This window comes from Astatotilapia calliptera, chromosome 8 (genome assembly GCF_964374335.1).
Source record: "Astatotilapia calliptera chromosome 8, fAstCal68.1, whole genome shotgun sequence".
NCBI lineage: Eukaryota > Metazoa > Chordata > Actinopteri > Cichliformes > Cichlidae > Astatotilapia > Astatotilapia calliptera.
This window is the reverse complement of record NC_137429.1, coordinates 28979204-28994603: the sequence shown is the minus strand read 5'-3', so window position 1 is coordinate 28994603 and position 15400 is coordinate 28979204. Positions and strand designations below refer to the sequence as shown.

General features: G+C 42.7%; 1 protein-coding gene across 1 annotated transcript in view; it reads left to right on the top strand.

The window, feature by feature from the left end:
• ryr2a (ryanodine receptor 2a (cardiac)) overlaps positions 1–15400 on the top strand; it is a 311203-nt gene that overhangs the window by 256917 nt on the left and 38886 nt on the right. Inside the window, exons 90-96 of the mRNA XM_026177557.2 lie at positions 9736–9816; positions 10157–10245; positions 10923–11051; positions 12018–12122; positions 13105–13186; positions 13639–13797; positions 14305–14459. Coding sequence (XP_026033342.2) covers positions 9736–9816; positions 10157–10245; positions 10923–11051; positions 12018–12122; positions 13105–13186; positions 13639–13797; positions 14305–14459 — 800 coding nt within the window. The remainder of the gene's footprint in view (positions 1–9735; positions 9817–10156; positions 10246–10922; positions 11052–12017; positions 12123–13104; positions 13187–13638; positions 13798–14304; positions 14460–15400) is intronic.

Genomic DNA, 15400 nt, shown 5'->3' with positions numbered 1-15400 from the left:
TTTGTGAAATCTGAACCATCTTTTCTTCCTTACCCTCTTTTTCTCTCCATTTACTGGCTGAGATGTGTTCTGTACTCACTGTATTTGTTCATTGTATGTTAACAAAACTTGAATAACCATGATCTTATAACTGATTTTTTTAGATTTTATGTTTGAACTTATTTTCACCCCAGTATTGTGTCTTAAGCTCATGGTTTGGTTGTATATCTTGTATGTGTGTCTATAAATTGTAACATTTTTAAAAGACTAGAAGTGCTTTCATTTTTATCTTTAGTCAGTTTTAAGCAAGCCTTTAACATACCTATGTTATTGCCTTTACACTACCAGTTGTTTAAGTTTCATTGTAAGGACATGAAAAGACAAAGAATTAGGGAACTGTTGGCTGTTATTTATACATTTGTGTTGATGCTGTTGATCTGTGATCTACTAACAATTTATATACAAAGGCACCACCAATTGATTTTATTGACAGCATTCTTCCAAGACCAGTGCAAATATGTGCGTGAGGGAGTAACAGTACTAGCGGCCTCTTCATGGTTCCCATTCGCCTGCGGGATCCCCAGGTACTTGTAACTGTCCTCTATGTCTGCAATGTTGCCTTCTGGTAGTTCAATCCCCTCAGTTCTGACTACCTTCCCTCTCTTTGTTACCATCCGACTACACTTCTCCAGTCCGAACGTAGTGTGGATCAGTGAATCGATGTCTCGTTCACTCTTGGCATACAGCTTGATGTCATCCATGTACAGGAGGTGGCTGACAACTGCTCCATTCCGTAGTCGGTATCCGTAGCCAGTCTTGTTAATGATCTCACTGAGGGGGTTCAGGCCTATGCAGAACAGCAGTGGGGACAGAGCATCTCCTTGGTAGATCCCGCACTTGATGGTGACTTGTGCTATGGGCTTGGAGTTGGCCTCTAGTGTTGTACGCCACATCCCCATTGAGTTCCTGATGAAGGCTCTTAGGGTCCCATTGATCTTGTACAATTCTAGGCATTCCAGTATCCAGCTGTGGGGCATTGAGTCATAGGCCTTCTTGTAATCAATCCAGGCAGTGCACAGGTTGGTCAGTCTGGTCTTGCAGTCTCTGCTGACTGTTCTGTCTACCAGTAGCTGGTGTTTTGCGCCTCTGGTATTCTTGCCAATTCCTTTCTGTGTCCCGCTCATGTATTGACCCATGTGCCTGTTCATCTTAGCCGATATGATGCCTGACAGGAGCTTCCATGTAGTACTGAGGCAGGTTATTGGTTGGTAGTTGGAGGGGACCGGTCCCTTCTTGGGGTCCTTGGGGATCAGGACCGTCCGACCTTCGGTTAGCCATTCCGGGTGTCTCTCGTTAACTAGCAGCTGGTTCATTTGTGCTGCCAGACGCTCATGGAGTGCAGTCAGCTTCTTCAGGCAGTAGGCGTGAACCATGTCGGGCCCTGGTGCTGTCCAACTCTTCATACTGGAGACCCTTTCTTGGATATCTGCCACTGTGATGGTTACTGGACCCTGTTCAGGGAGGTCGCTATGGTCTGCCCTCAGATCCACTAGCCACTGAGCATTGCCGTTATGGGTTGCGTCCTTCTCCCATATGCTCTTCCAGTATTGCTCCGTCTCCAGCCTTGGTGGTGCTGTTCTCTTATTGTTCCCTTGCCACTGAGAGTACACCTTTGCTGGTTCTGTGGAGAACAGCTGGTTTATTCTCCTGCCTTCTATCTCTCTGGTGTACCTCCTCAAGCGGCTGGCCAAGGCTGTGAGTCTTTGCTTGGCAGTTTCCAAGGCCTCAGGTATGGACAGTTTGCTGTATTTCTTATGCACCTTCTTTGCCGCACCTTTCTGCAACTCCGTTAGTTGGCTAACCTCCCTCCATGCTACTTTGATCTTGCCCTCTAGCCTCCTTCTCCATGGAGGGTACTGCCCCTTGTGGCTGTTCAACTTGTAGCCAAGCATCTCACTGTTTCAACACAATGTTGTGTAGCAACCTCTGCTGTAGATTCCAGGGCTGTCTAATTGGCCTGTGGTTCTCCATATAATATAACCACCACCTACTACGATCTGAAAGAAACATCATGACACAAGAAGGCATTGCCTTGAGACCACCAACAGTCTGCATTGCTGCATTGGTGCCCTTGGGGGTTGATGTTCAACCTGTCGATTTAGACCCGAAATAGCCACAATGAAGTGAACCCTAATACGAAATTTGCAGCTGTCACTGTCAGTTTTCATAGTAACTGAAGGCATCGGCTTAACTTTGTGCTGAACATTTGGGGGGGGGGGGGGGGGGTGTCAAGCTCTCTGTCTAAATGAATGAATAAATCTATTCCCAGAGGATTAAACATGCAACTATTTTGCTGATAATAATTGAAATGAGTAAAGAAAATCCTATTTATGCTAGATAATTCATAATTGTATTGGGGGGGGGGGGGGGGGTATATCGGTTGGGTCTGATTATTTGGGGGGGGGGAGGGGGGGAGTCTAACCCCCTTGGAAATTATGCCCCTGGCTGAAGGGGCACACTGAATTCTACATTCTACCTCTCACTAAATGAGGAAGGAGGCTGAGATTGTCCTTATTTGCAACAAGTGCAACACTAATGAACTCCTGCCTTGAAATTTGAAAACTATACAATACATCTATACAAGAAGAGCTGTTGTGTTTGAGTATGCCTGCTCCTGAACTGGGGCAAATATAAACCAGCTGTCCAATAATGTAAGAATTCACATGCCTCTCGTCTGCAGAAGCAAGAATGTAACCATAATGGTGCATGTAATGCATGTCGATGCAAACTATTTTAAAATGGTGTAGGTGTCCATGTTTTAGGAATAAGGAAGTGATTTTCTCCAGATGTGATATGACTTACTGCCTCAGAGCCTGAGCCTTCAGAGAATCTGTGACAAACTCCATTGAACTTTGAGGGCCATTACCTTAATTGGAGAATGTATCCTTTGGAGAGTGTGGTTAACAACCAAGGATCAGAGACCAAGACCTCCCAGCTGAGGTGTTGCAGAAAGAAGAGGATGGGATTGTCAAGGGGGCCGGAGGCCTGTACAAAACTGGACCCAAGTGCGGGACGAAGTGCGGAAGCAGGATAGTTGAACTAAAGTAGTGGTTTTACTTACAAAGGCCAAGGACAACAAGGAGAGACAAACATAGGAACTTGACGTGGCCTGATATATAATATAGGGCTTGGTGGGGGGAACACTAGTGGAGGAACAAAACCAAGAACCTTGCCTTAACACACAATACAGTACAGGGCAGGTGATCCTAGCACAGCAGCCGGAGACACGTTACTTAAACGGAGACTGAAGTGGTGCTCACGGAGTGTATTAGAGGGAGAGAGAGAGGAAAGGAATTAGTGGGTGCATGGGTTGGTCCTGGAGCTATAGTTATTGCTGGAATGGAGTGGCTTACTTGGCCAGGATGAGGCTGAGGCTAAGGAGGAAGGCAGAGATCCGAGTGGATGGGTTTGTGTCCAGAGTCTAGCAGGTAAACCGAAGTGATGATGTCGTAGTATAGCAGGTGAGTTGAGCTAGGAGAAAAGACAACAAGGTAAACGTATAAGGATCTTGGATCTTGAGCTTAGCATTAGAGCCTGTTACTAACTTGGGTGAGTTGATGAACTGGTGGCGAGGTGGTAGTGAAGTTGGCCATAAATACCCTCAATTGACTGTCCAGGATTAATCGCAGGTGCACTGCCCAGGTGAGAGGATGGTAGGCCCGCCCTAAGGTGGTTACAGGAGGCAGGGATCCACACCGGCCACACCCAGCTGCTCACACGGTCAATGACAGTACCCCCCCTTCAAGGAATGCCTCCCAGCAGCTGGTTAGCCTCGACGCAACCTGTAACAATCAGAAACAAGAGAGCTGACAAGAATGAAAGACCTGGGGACCCAGGCGTGCTCTTCAGGGCCATGCCCCTCCCAATTCACCAGGTACTGTCGCAACTGACCATGCCAGCGGACGTCCAGGATCCTTCGGACTGTACAGGCCGGATGACCCTCAACAAGCTGGGTGGATAGAGGGGGGTCGGCCGGCGAGCACAACGGACTCGTGAGCTCTGGCTTTACTCAGGAAAAGTGGAAGGTAGGACGGATCTTTATGGCAGCAGGAAGTTTCAGTTTGAGTGTGGATGGAGGGATGACTGTGTCTACCTCATAGGGTCCAATGAAACGGGGTACAAGCTTGCCAGTCACAGACCTGAGAGGTACGTCCCTGGTGGAAAGCCATACCTTTTGTCCAGGTGTGTACCTGGGTGCCGGTGTGCGGAGGGCCGCGTAGTACCGCTGGTGGGCAACTGCTTTCTGTAACATTTCCCTCATTCTACGACAGATGTTGCAGCAGCGTCTTAAGTGGTGTTGCACGGAGGGCACAGGCGAGGTCTGCCTCATCCTCAGGAAACAGGGGTGGTTGATAGCCAAGGGATACCTCAAAAGGTGACAGACCAGTAGAGGAGGAAATATGTGCATTGTTTGCATACTCCACCCAGGGGAGAAGGCAGCCGGGTTTGTGAGTGGCGACACAACAGATTCCAGTTCTTAATTTAAATGTTCAGTCTGGCCGTTGGTGGCCATTGGTGATGTCTGGAACTTAGGTTTACACGGGCTCCAAGGGCTGTGCAGAATGAATTCCATACCTGAGACACAAACTGCGGCCCCCAGTCAGAAGTGATCTTGGACAGGATTCCATGGAGCCTGAATACATGGTCTACCATGAGCTGGGCTGTCTCAGCAGCTGAGGGGAGTTTTTCCAGGGCCACGAAGTGAGCTGACTTGGAGAATCTGTCAATGATAGAGAGGATTACTGATTTCCCAGATGAGGCCAGTAAACCGGTGACAAATTCTAATGCTATGTGAGACCAGGGACGTGAGGGTAAAGTTAAGGGTTTGAGGAGGCCTGCTGTGTCGAGGTTTTGCTGTGGGCACAGGTGGAGCAGGCAGCAACATACTCCTTTACATCCTTTTCTAAGGTCCTCCACCAAAATGGCGTTTTATTAGCAAGATGGTTCTACAACACCCCAGGGAACTGCTGAGAACTTAGCAGTGTGGACCCATCTCAGAACCGCAGCCCGAACTGCCGAGGGGACATACATGCGACCCAGGGGACCAGACCCCAGATCAGGCTCATCTTGCAGAGCCTGCTGGATGGTCTCGTTAATCTCCCAGGTTTCATGGCTAACAACTCCCGGTCTCCTACATTATAGTTTTGCTCCGAGAGAGAGAGAGAGAAGAGAGAGAGGCAAGAGAAAAAGGTGCATGCCTGTAACTTGGCTTTAGGACCTGAATATTGTGACAAAACAGCCCCAATCCCTGAATCTGAAGCATCTACCTCTATGATGAAAGGCATAGTGGAGTTTGGATGAATAGGGTCTGAGGTGAGCAGATGTTCCAGTCTTTTGAAATTGGCCTCAGCCTCTGGGTTCCAGAGAAAAGGTTGTTTGGTGGAGGTGAGAGTGGTGAGGGGTGCAGATACATGGCTATATTTTCATATGAAGCGGTGATAGAAATGGGCTAATTCAAGAAAGTGTTTGAGGTGTTTACAGGACGTTGGGGTAGGCCATTCCGCCATGGCTTGGATCTTGGCGGGGTCTGTCTTCACCTGCCCTTCTGCAAGAACATAACCAAGAAAAGTCACTGAGAGGGAGTGAAATTCACGCTTTTTAGCTTTAACCTAGAGTCTGTTTTTCAGCAGGCGCTGTAGGACGGCTTGGACGTGAACTTGGTGTTCCTCTCTATTCCTGGAAAAGATCAAGATGTCATCCAGATAGACAAGTACAAATTAGTTTAGAAAGTCTCTTAGTACATCATTGATCAGAGCTTGGAATACTTATGGTGTATTTGTGAGTCCAAAAGGCATGACTAAATATTCAAAATGGCCCAGTGGTGTGTTAAAGGCTTTCTTCCATTCTTTCTTCTCCCGGATGCGGATTAGATGGTAAGCATTGCAGAGATCTAGTTTTGTGAAAATGGTGGAACTGATTAGCGGGAGGGGTTTTTGTTTTTTATGGTTATTTCATTGAGGCCCCTGTAATCTATGCATGGCCTAAGGGTCTTATCCTTCTTTTCAACGAAGAAAAGTGTGTGGTGCCTCTGTGTTGCTGATCACCTTGTCAGATACACATTTTCAAAGACGCACATATTGTGGTCTTCCTGTCAGGTAATTAACAATCCAGGACACGAGAGGCATCCACCTGCGTCGTTGTCAGCTTATCACCAAGCAGGGTCAGCCTGATGGTGTTGAATGCACTGGAAGTTGAAAAACATGACTCTCACAGTGCTCGCTAGCTGGTCCAGATGGGCGTAGACACAATTGAGCAGGTAGATGATGGCATCCTGCGGTATGAGGCAGCGCTGGTAAGCAAACTGAAGAGAATCCTTATGTGGCCTCACAATAGGTCGGAACTGGTCAAGAATGAGTCTTTCCAGGGTCTTCATGATGTCAGTGCCACAGGCCTGTAATCCTGGGGGCCACTGGGACGTGGTGTCTTTGGTACAGGAAAGAGGTATAATGTCTCTGCAGACTCAGACTCAGTACCCAGTCTTTGGGTGTCTTATTTCAAGATGTTCAAAATGCAGGCTGCAAAGAGACTTGACAAAGGTGGCCCAACTGAAAGCAGGATCACAGAGGGTTTCTGAGCAATGGGTGTGTGGGGTGAAAAGTGTTGCAACACAATGGTTTAGTTGAAGGAATGTGGCATAAGTCAGAAAACTGTTACCTGACTTTGTTCACTTGCACACTACTTTCCAATCCTGTTGGGCTCCAGGGTAAAACATCTTTCTATCCATAACAACATCTTTCCATTGCAGCACGGTGGCACGGTGGTTAGCACTGTTGCCGCACAGCAAAAAGGTCCTGAGTTCAATTCCACCATCAGGCCGGGGTCTTTCTGTGTGGAGTTTGCATGTTCTCCCCGTGTTTGCGTGGGTTGTCTCCGGGTACTCCGGCTTCCTCCCACTGTCCAAAGACGTGCAGCTTGTGGGGATAGGTTAATTGGATAATCCAAATTGCCACTAGGTGTGAATGTGCGAATGAATGTGAGTGCGAATGGTTGTCTGTCTCTGTGTGTTGGCCCTGCAACAGACTGGCGACCTGTCCAGGGTGTACCCCGCCTCTCGCCCTATGACAGCTGGGATAGGCTCCAGCGCCCCCCGCGACCCTGAAAAGGATAAGCGGAAGCGAATGGATGGATGGATGAACAATGGATAACCAGTATTGTCAGTCAGCATAAAATAAATTGAACCATATTTTACTTCATTTAACTAAAAATTGACCGACCGTGTTGTAGAGCAAAGGCTTTGTTTTTCACTGTCTTGACTCGAGCTGAAGGATAACCTATCCCTTAAATTTGAGATAATAGGGAGAGTCAGTAGCACACTGCTGTAAAGAATGAGTAAGTTGGATTCGTAACACCAGATAAAACGAAAGCTACAGAGCAACAATTACAAAAAGGGAATGTAACATAGTTATCATGTATTATGTTCTTTGTGTTTTAAAAAAAGGAAACAAAAAAAACATGACTATTCATCAAACTGCTAAATACTAAAGTGGCATTGTTGTAAAAATGTTTGCATTCCATTATTACTCTTTTCTAGCACGTGTTATATTTTATAAGAACGATTTTTACTCTTTAAGTGTGATAAATAAAACAAACGTTCTGAAATTTTGGTGGAACTGATCTACCGTGCCCTTTAACAAGTATTATCCAGAGTCCCGATTTTGTAGTTTTTTTGTATATTTGTCATACTTTATGTTTCAGATCATCAAACAGTTTTTACCCCGCAGTGGTAAAAAGGTTAATGGAATATTGTCATCACCCTACTGGACACTCAGCTGTGTGAACGGGATAACTTGAGAATGAGGGAATGTAGGAATTTTAAATTGACACCATGAATGCATTTACTAAAAATCTCAGACAAGTTTGTATCTTGGTGAATGGAGATCAGGTGATCAGAGGTCAGGTTTTCTGAAATCTAGTCAACACCATAACTTGGGAAAGGTCACCTAGGATTTTCAAATTGATGCCATAGGTCTATCTCTTAAAAGAGGTCTAGTTTTCTAACAATACACAGTTTTTAAATTATCTTTCATTTATCAAGCTGTCCACACCTGCCCTTGTTAAATCACGAAATAACTATTATCAATCACATTTTTGGGAAGGCTGAGTTTAGTTTATCTGATTACTGTCAGACCTGTGCAATCAAATAATCACTTAATTAGAACCTATGTGACAAAGTGAAGTAGACTAAAAGATCTCACAAAGTATATAATATCATGCCACAATCTAAAAAAATGAAAGTGACTGGGCAAAAACAGCAACCATGGGAGAGTTCCAATGTGAAAAAAGCAACATTTTTGTCAAATTTGAGTGGCATTACATCTGGCATAAAATTAACATAGTATTTCATGAAAAGAAGATTATACAAACAGCCAAACATTGTGCTGGTAGTTTGATGGTACCTGGGACCTGGATGTCTTGATGTAATTGATGAAAACACGAGTTGTGCTCTCTGCTGTCTGGCCATCAGTTCATTTCTCGAAGATCAAGTGCACTCAGGTTATGCAGGATGACACCAGAAGGTCCACCTCTGAATGACTCAAAAACAAAAATAAAGCTGTTGGAGCGGCCTCCACTGTCAAGACTTAAGTCAGATTTAGATGCTTTGGCATGGCCTTAAACAGCCTGTTCGTGCTCACAAACCCTGCAGTGTGGCTGAATTAAAATAATTTTGGAAAGAAAAACAGGCCACAGGGATGTGCAAGAATGATCGCTATTCATCACAAATACATGATTGCAGTTCTTGCTGCCAACCAGTTATAAGGTTGTGCCACTTTCTTACATGAGGCCTGGTGGTTTGGATAGCTTTTTCCCCCCGTAACATGTTTACTTGGGTTATTTTTATTTTGTCGAATATTAGAATTTGTTTGATCTGAAACTTTTAAGTTGAACAAATATGCAAAAAATTAAGAAATTGGGAAGGGGGCGAATACTTGTAACTGTATGTATCTGCACTACAAAAGTAGTGCCCTGGTTTCAGATGTATACATTTTCTCTCTCTCAGCTCAGTTCAGTGTGTTTTCTTATTGTATGGATGTATTCTTGTAATGTCATGATAGTGATGTATTAAGTCACTGTAAAGTGTTGCATATTCCTTCTTTTTCTTTCCCATTCCATCGTTCAAAGCAGCATTCTCACCCAGACAGAGCAGTCGGCCTCAGCTATGCCATTTTATTACTACAACAGAAAGCAGTAACCAACCAAAGAGCTGAAATCCAGTCCTGACTCTAAAATGCTGCAGTGTAGGGACCAGCCCACCATGAACTGTTGTCACTGCCTACTGCTCATCCAAAAGTGTGTGTGTGTGTGTGTGTGCGTGTGTGTTTGTGTGTGTGTGTGTTTGTGCGTGTGTGCGTGTGTGTTTTCCATGGCCATACATTCTTCACTAACTGAAAGAAAACACAACAATATTACCGCCTCCTCTTTTAATACTTCATTCTCCATCTTCTTGTGTGTCTCTCCCTTTCCTATATGTTGTCTGCTTTTGTTTCCTCTGGTGTGACTTTTTTCTGCGTACGTGTGTCTGTTTATATGAATGTGTGTGTGCATTTATGTATGTGCTTGATCATGCCTGTGTTATTGTGTGTACATTTGTGCATACCTCTGTATGTGCTTGTGAAAATGTGTGTCCGTATGTACATGTGTGTAACCTGTATATGGGCGTGTGCGGTGTGTGTGTGTGTGTTTCTTTTCTCTGGCCAGGTGAGAAGGTCATGCAGGATGATGAGTTCACTTGTGACCTTTTCCGCTTCCTGCAGCTGCTCTGTGAAGGACACAACTCAGGTGTGCATAAGTTCTCTACAGTGAATTTCACAGGAAAATGGCTAAACATTTTAATTTGTGAAAATTTACCAGTACTCTCACAAAAACATTTTCACTGTTTATGGCTAGATCGTTAATGGGTTGAACCATGTTTTAAAAGAATAGTAGATACCTTAATGCTTAATGTGATTTTATATATGTGAATTACTGCTGGTTATTATGGATGGACTTGTAGTAGAACCAACTGTGATTTCTAAGACATAGCATGGAGCAAAGTATGACATAGATTTGAACTGTGAGACATACTGTATTTATTCAGTTGAACACATTCCACGCAGAATTTTATGGTATCTTATTTCAGACTTTCAGAACTACTTGAGGACTCAAACGGGAAACAACACAACCGTTAACATCATTATCTCCACTGTTGACTACCTTCTAAGAGTTCAGGTCAGCTTCTTTTACCCACTACTGACAAACATTTCTCATACAGTTTAGACTAAAATAAAAAAGAGGGAATACTGACCACTTTCCTAAAGAACAACACCCTCACTCTGGCCTGCAAAGGCAAAATGCAGTAACGATCCATCTCATCAGCACACTTTCTGCACTCACTGCCATAGAACTGAACCACACAGCTAAAGTCACAGAAAGACGGGTAAAGCTTTTGAAATACAGCAAACTGTGAATGTGTCTGCCTTTTATGTCTCCATTTCATTGAATTGGAAGGTCTTTCTTTAAGGTTCAGTGAGTTCATCTGATTTTGAGAAAGAATGTTTAGATGGTGTAAATGGTCATTACAAAAAAAATACATGTTAAACAATATTTTGGTAGCTGTTTTGATGATATGTTATGAGGGTTAATGCCAATAAGTGACTTTTATAACTTGTGCTTAGATAGCAGCTCAGCTGATAACATACTGCAAACAAGTTATTGACTCTTGTGAGTTCAGTGTAATTGGTAAAACTATAACATAGTTTATTTAGCTAAAAATGTTTTAATCAATATTATTATTATGATTTCCTTTTATTTCTCTTTTGAATACTACTGCTACTACTTTGCCACAAATCAAAATCAAAATAGCCCTCTCATGTTTCTTCTTATCCTCCTGCTTCATTCTCCTCCAGGAGTCCATCAGTGATTTCTACTGGTATTATTCTGGGAAAGATGTGATTGATGAGCAGGGCCAGCGGAATTTCTCCAAGGCAATAAATGTGGCCAAGCAGGTTTTCAATACCCTCACTGAGTACATCCAGGTAAGGGCATACAATACAGTCATCAGTGTTAAAATGAACATGAAACATTACATGTATAAAGGCTAATTTCAGTGATGGTCAAAAATTGTCATACATTTAACGTTTTTCTTGCTGGATTTAAGAAATAAGTGTTTAGAGCCTGTTTAGCGCCATCTTGTGCCAGTACAAAACATGACGTCACTTGGTTGGTTTAATGCTAATAGGCTTATCTCCGTTTCTGTTAGCTAATTAGTGACAAAACTCATACCCCAGAAACATTAAAACGATAAAGCAGCCAAAGGGGATCACTTTACCTTGGTTTTAAAGCTGGAGTACCTCAAGGCTCCATACTTAGACCACTTTTATTTTCTTTACATTTTAATTACTAACCCAATGTCTGTCATAACATCAATACCCAGCTGTATGCAGATAATTCTGTTATTTTTACACAGACAAAGGCCGATATGGAAGTTTATAAAAAAACTCATATAGAAACTGTTTTGCTAATTGGCCCTTTTCCTTCCATCATTGTCACAGACTTCAGAAGTACTTCTGAAAAATGGCCTTTTGGCTAATTCATATTTACATTCATATGTTCATCTTAATATGCACAGTCCCATTTAAGCAAATACATTTAAAACAATTAAATGCATACACGTAGTCATTCATGTCCACTTTAAATCACTACTATACAGTCATGTTATAGGTACTAAGTCATAGAGTTTATAGTTTGTTTCTATTTTTGTTTTTTACTGTAGTGACAGCTGTTGCTTAATTAGAAGTAAAAAATTGGAAAACAAGCAGACTGATAAACCTGCAATGATCTTCCCAGCATTGGGGCAGTAATGGGACCCAGTGATCTGTAATATTATGTCCAATAAAATGGACAGTTTTAAAGTCACATTCATTTCGTGAAAAAGCTTCATTTGAGTCATTTTCTGAGGTTGTATCTGTAAAATACATTCACACTTATTAATGCTTTTCTAGGGTCCATGCACCGGCAACCAGCAGAGTTTAGCCCATAGTCGACTGTGGGATGCTGTGGTTGGCTTTCTACATGTTTTTGCTCATATGCAGATGAAATTGTCTCAGGTACGTAAATTTAGTGATGGGTGTCTGCAGACTCAGGCTCTGAGATAATGATCAATGCCACTAGACATAACACAGTTGGCAACTTGTGGATTATTTTTCCCAAGAATCATTTTCATTATATTCTATAAAAAACAAAGATCACTCATAAATATCTCTGATTCTCAAAAAAATCGCGAGACACTACCAATATCTGTGCTTCAGGGTATTATTGGCCAGTGATGTGAGTCTAATGTGATAGGCATTATATCTGAACGAAGTCTACCAGTCAGTCACAAGTTTAGGGTCATCTGTTCTTTCAGTTAAGAACTCTTAAAAATCAGAATAAATTATGTCTCCCTTTAGTTTTAGAACATGTTTTCCTGGAACTTCAAGGCTGGTAGTTTTGCTGGTATGTTGGTTCCTTATTAGCGTAGACTGAGATCCATAACCAGAGCTCTCTTAGCTCTTTCAGCTATTTCCTTTCTTATCTCAGGTGTCCGTGTTTTTTCATGCCAGCCCCATAGCTTTAGCTCTACATGCCTAATCTAAACATCTAAATGTGCTTTATATCAAATTGCTTATAAATAATTACAACTATATCTTCAGTACAATGGTTGATCATCATTGCAGAACCCATTTATATGTGGAGGAGTTTATAACAAGATATATGTTACCATTTTAAAAGAAGAAGAATTATTCATTTCACTAAGTAAGTTTTTAAAAAAGTTGCACTTTGCCAAAATAGCTTTACTGACCAAATTCACCCAACAGCACAAAAGCATTAAACTGATATGTATAGTGCCTGCTGAGTTGAATCATGGTGAAGTGTACCAAAATTTGGGGCCAAAGACAGGAAACATATACATCTTAGCACTTCATGTTAGACTTTTGACTGACCACTGTCATTCCATCACACTCTTTGTTACTTTTTAACACATCATGAGCACATGTGGCTGCTGAATTCTTTAAACATTTTATGTTATTTTAATTTATTTTGCCTCAGGACTCCAGTCAGATCGAGTTACTGAAGGAACTGATGGATCTGCAGAAAGACATGGTGGTTATGCTGCTGTCTATGTTAGAGGGTAGGTTTGCTTTAACAAATCATCATGAAAGAAATCATAGAAATACAGGTTTGGGTATTGAAATTCATTATCTCAGGTGTCTCAGAGGTTAGCGGTGTCACGGTGTTGCAGAAGTGCAGTTCTACAACATTTCCTACAAAATGATCGTCCTCCCAAAACTAGTTTAAGTGAGGGAACATTGCCGTTAAGGGCATTACAAGTTACATTTTGCTACAGTACCTTGTGAATAAATACACTGAACATCTCTGTGAAGCTTGTCTTCTTTGTGAAATTGAATTTCTTCTGTATGTTGCCACAAAAAACAAGGTAACTAGTTCTGTGTTGTTGTTTTTTTCTTTTCTTTCTTTTTTAGTTCTACCACAGTGATTTTAGGGAACAGAGTGAAGAAACCACAAATGTGTGGTGGTCTTAGTGTATTCTTAGGTTGCAAATGTGCTGTTTTGTCCTGCCAGGTAATGTGGTGAATGGGACCATTGGAAAGCAGATGGTGGATATGTTGGTTGAGTCCTCCAACAATGTAGAGATGATCCTTAAGTTCTTCGACATGTTCCTCAAACTGAAGGACCTGACCTCCTCAGATGGGTTCAAGGAATATGACCCTGACGGAAAAGGCAAGGCTCTGAAAACATGTGGACAAAAGAACTGTGTCAGAGGAGGTTTAAAACTCTGCAGCTTGAATCAGTTATTGATTCCTCGCACCTCAGCACTCGGTGATCCCTGCTCTGCAACTTTATGTCACTGCAACTGTCACTTTGTGGCTGACTTGCTGTGGCTTCCACTTTACATTATTACCACTTATAGCCGATCACGCAATCAAGCATGGGAAGAAATTTCAGATACTGATTTGTCGAAATGGTAGTATTCAATTGCATTACCATGCTCAAATTCAGGTAATTCTTTAGAATGACCCATTCTTTCAGTATTGTTTGTAAAGCCAGACTGCATGCCAAGGTGCTTGATTTTATACACTGTGACAATGTGACAGAAAACACCTGAATTCAAAGACTGAGAGGTGGAAGCCAGTCCATGTAATTTATTTTTCTATAAGTTGTTGTGGAATTACATCATTTGAATCCAGGAAGATTTCCAAGTTTATAGATTTGTGTTTGACCTAACAGGTGTCATCTCCAAGAGGGACTTTCATAAAGCCATGGAGAGCCATAAACACTACACCCAGTCAGAGACGGAGTACCTGCTGTCATGTGCTGAAACTGATGAGAATGAACTTCTTGACTATGAAGAGTTTGTGGAGCGCTTTCATGAGCCAGCCAAGGTAAGTAATCAAAAAACACAAACTGATTACATTTTTGAGAGTTCTCACCAGGACTCAGGACTTTTATTGAATTTTCTGTTTGTTTTTTCTTTTTGTCTTCCCATACTTTGGAGTTGAGGATATTTAAAAATCAAGATGAGAGTGTAACTGATCATTTTATAGCTCTTGTTTTGAAACAAACACCCTTTTTAATACATCTAGTTTTTCAAAATATTATTGGGCAGTCAGTTAAAAGAACTGGGCAGCCTGCCCAAGTAGTCTTTTTTCACTAGCCGGGCCCACATCCTCAGTTTAGGTTTGACAGCGTTTTAGTAGGTAAAGGTGATGCTTGGACATGAATTGAGCTGTGGTTTGGGGAAGGCCTCGAAGGGGACTGGCGACGGCTCCCGGGTCTGGCAGATCGCCGTGTACTAAATAAAAGTGAAGTTAAAGAATTGAGAACAAGGAGGGAGGGTGGGGCACGTAAACGAGAATGAACGGTTTGCAGAACTGGGGGAACCTATATAGATGACAACCGGAAGGAGCGTGTTTGGGGGCGTGGTCCCGCTCCTGAAATTCCGATACATAATCTCCAATATAACAATAATAATAATAATAATGGATTGGATTTATATAGCGCTTTTCGGGCCCCTCAAAGCGCTTTACAAGTCCACTATTCATTCACTCTCACATTCACACACTGGTGGAGGCAGCTACAGTTGTAGCCACAGCTGCCCTGGGGCAGACTGACAGAAGCGAGGCTGCCATATTGCGTCGGCCCCTCTGACCACCACCAGTAGGCGGTAAGTGAAGTGTCTTGCCCAAGGACACAACAACCGAGACTGTCCGAGCTGGGGCTCAAACCGGCAACCTTCCGGTTACAAGACAAACTGCCAACTCTTTGAGCCACGATCGCCAATAAGTTGGCTTCACTCAGTATCTTCTGTTTCCATTTTCCTTTT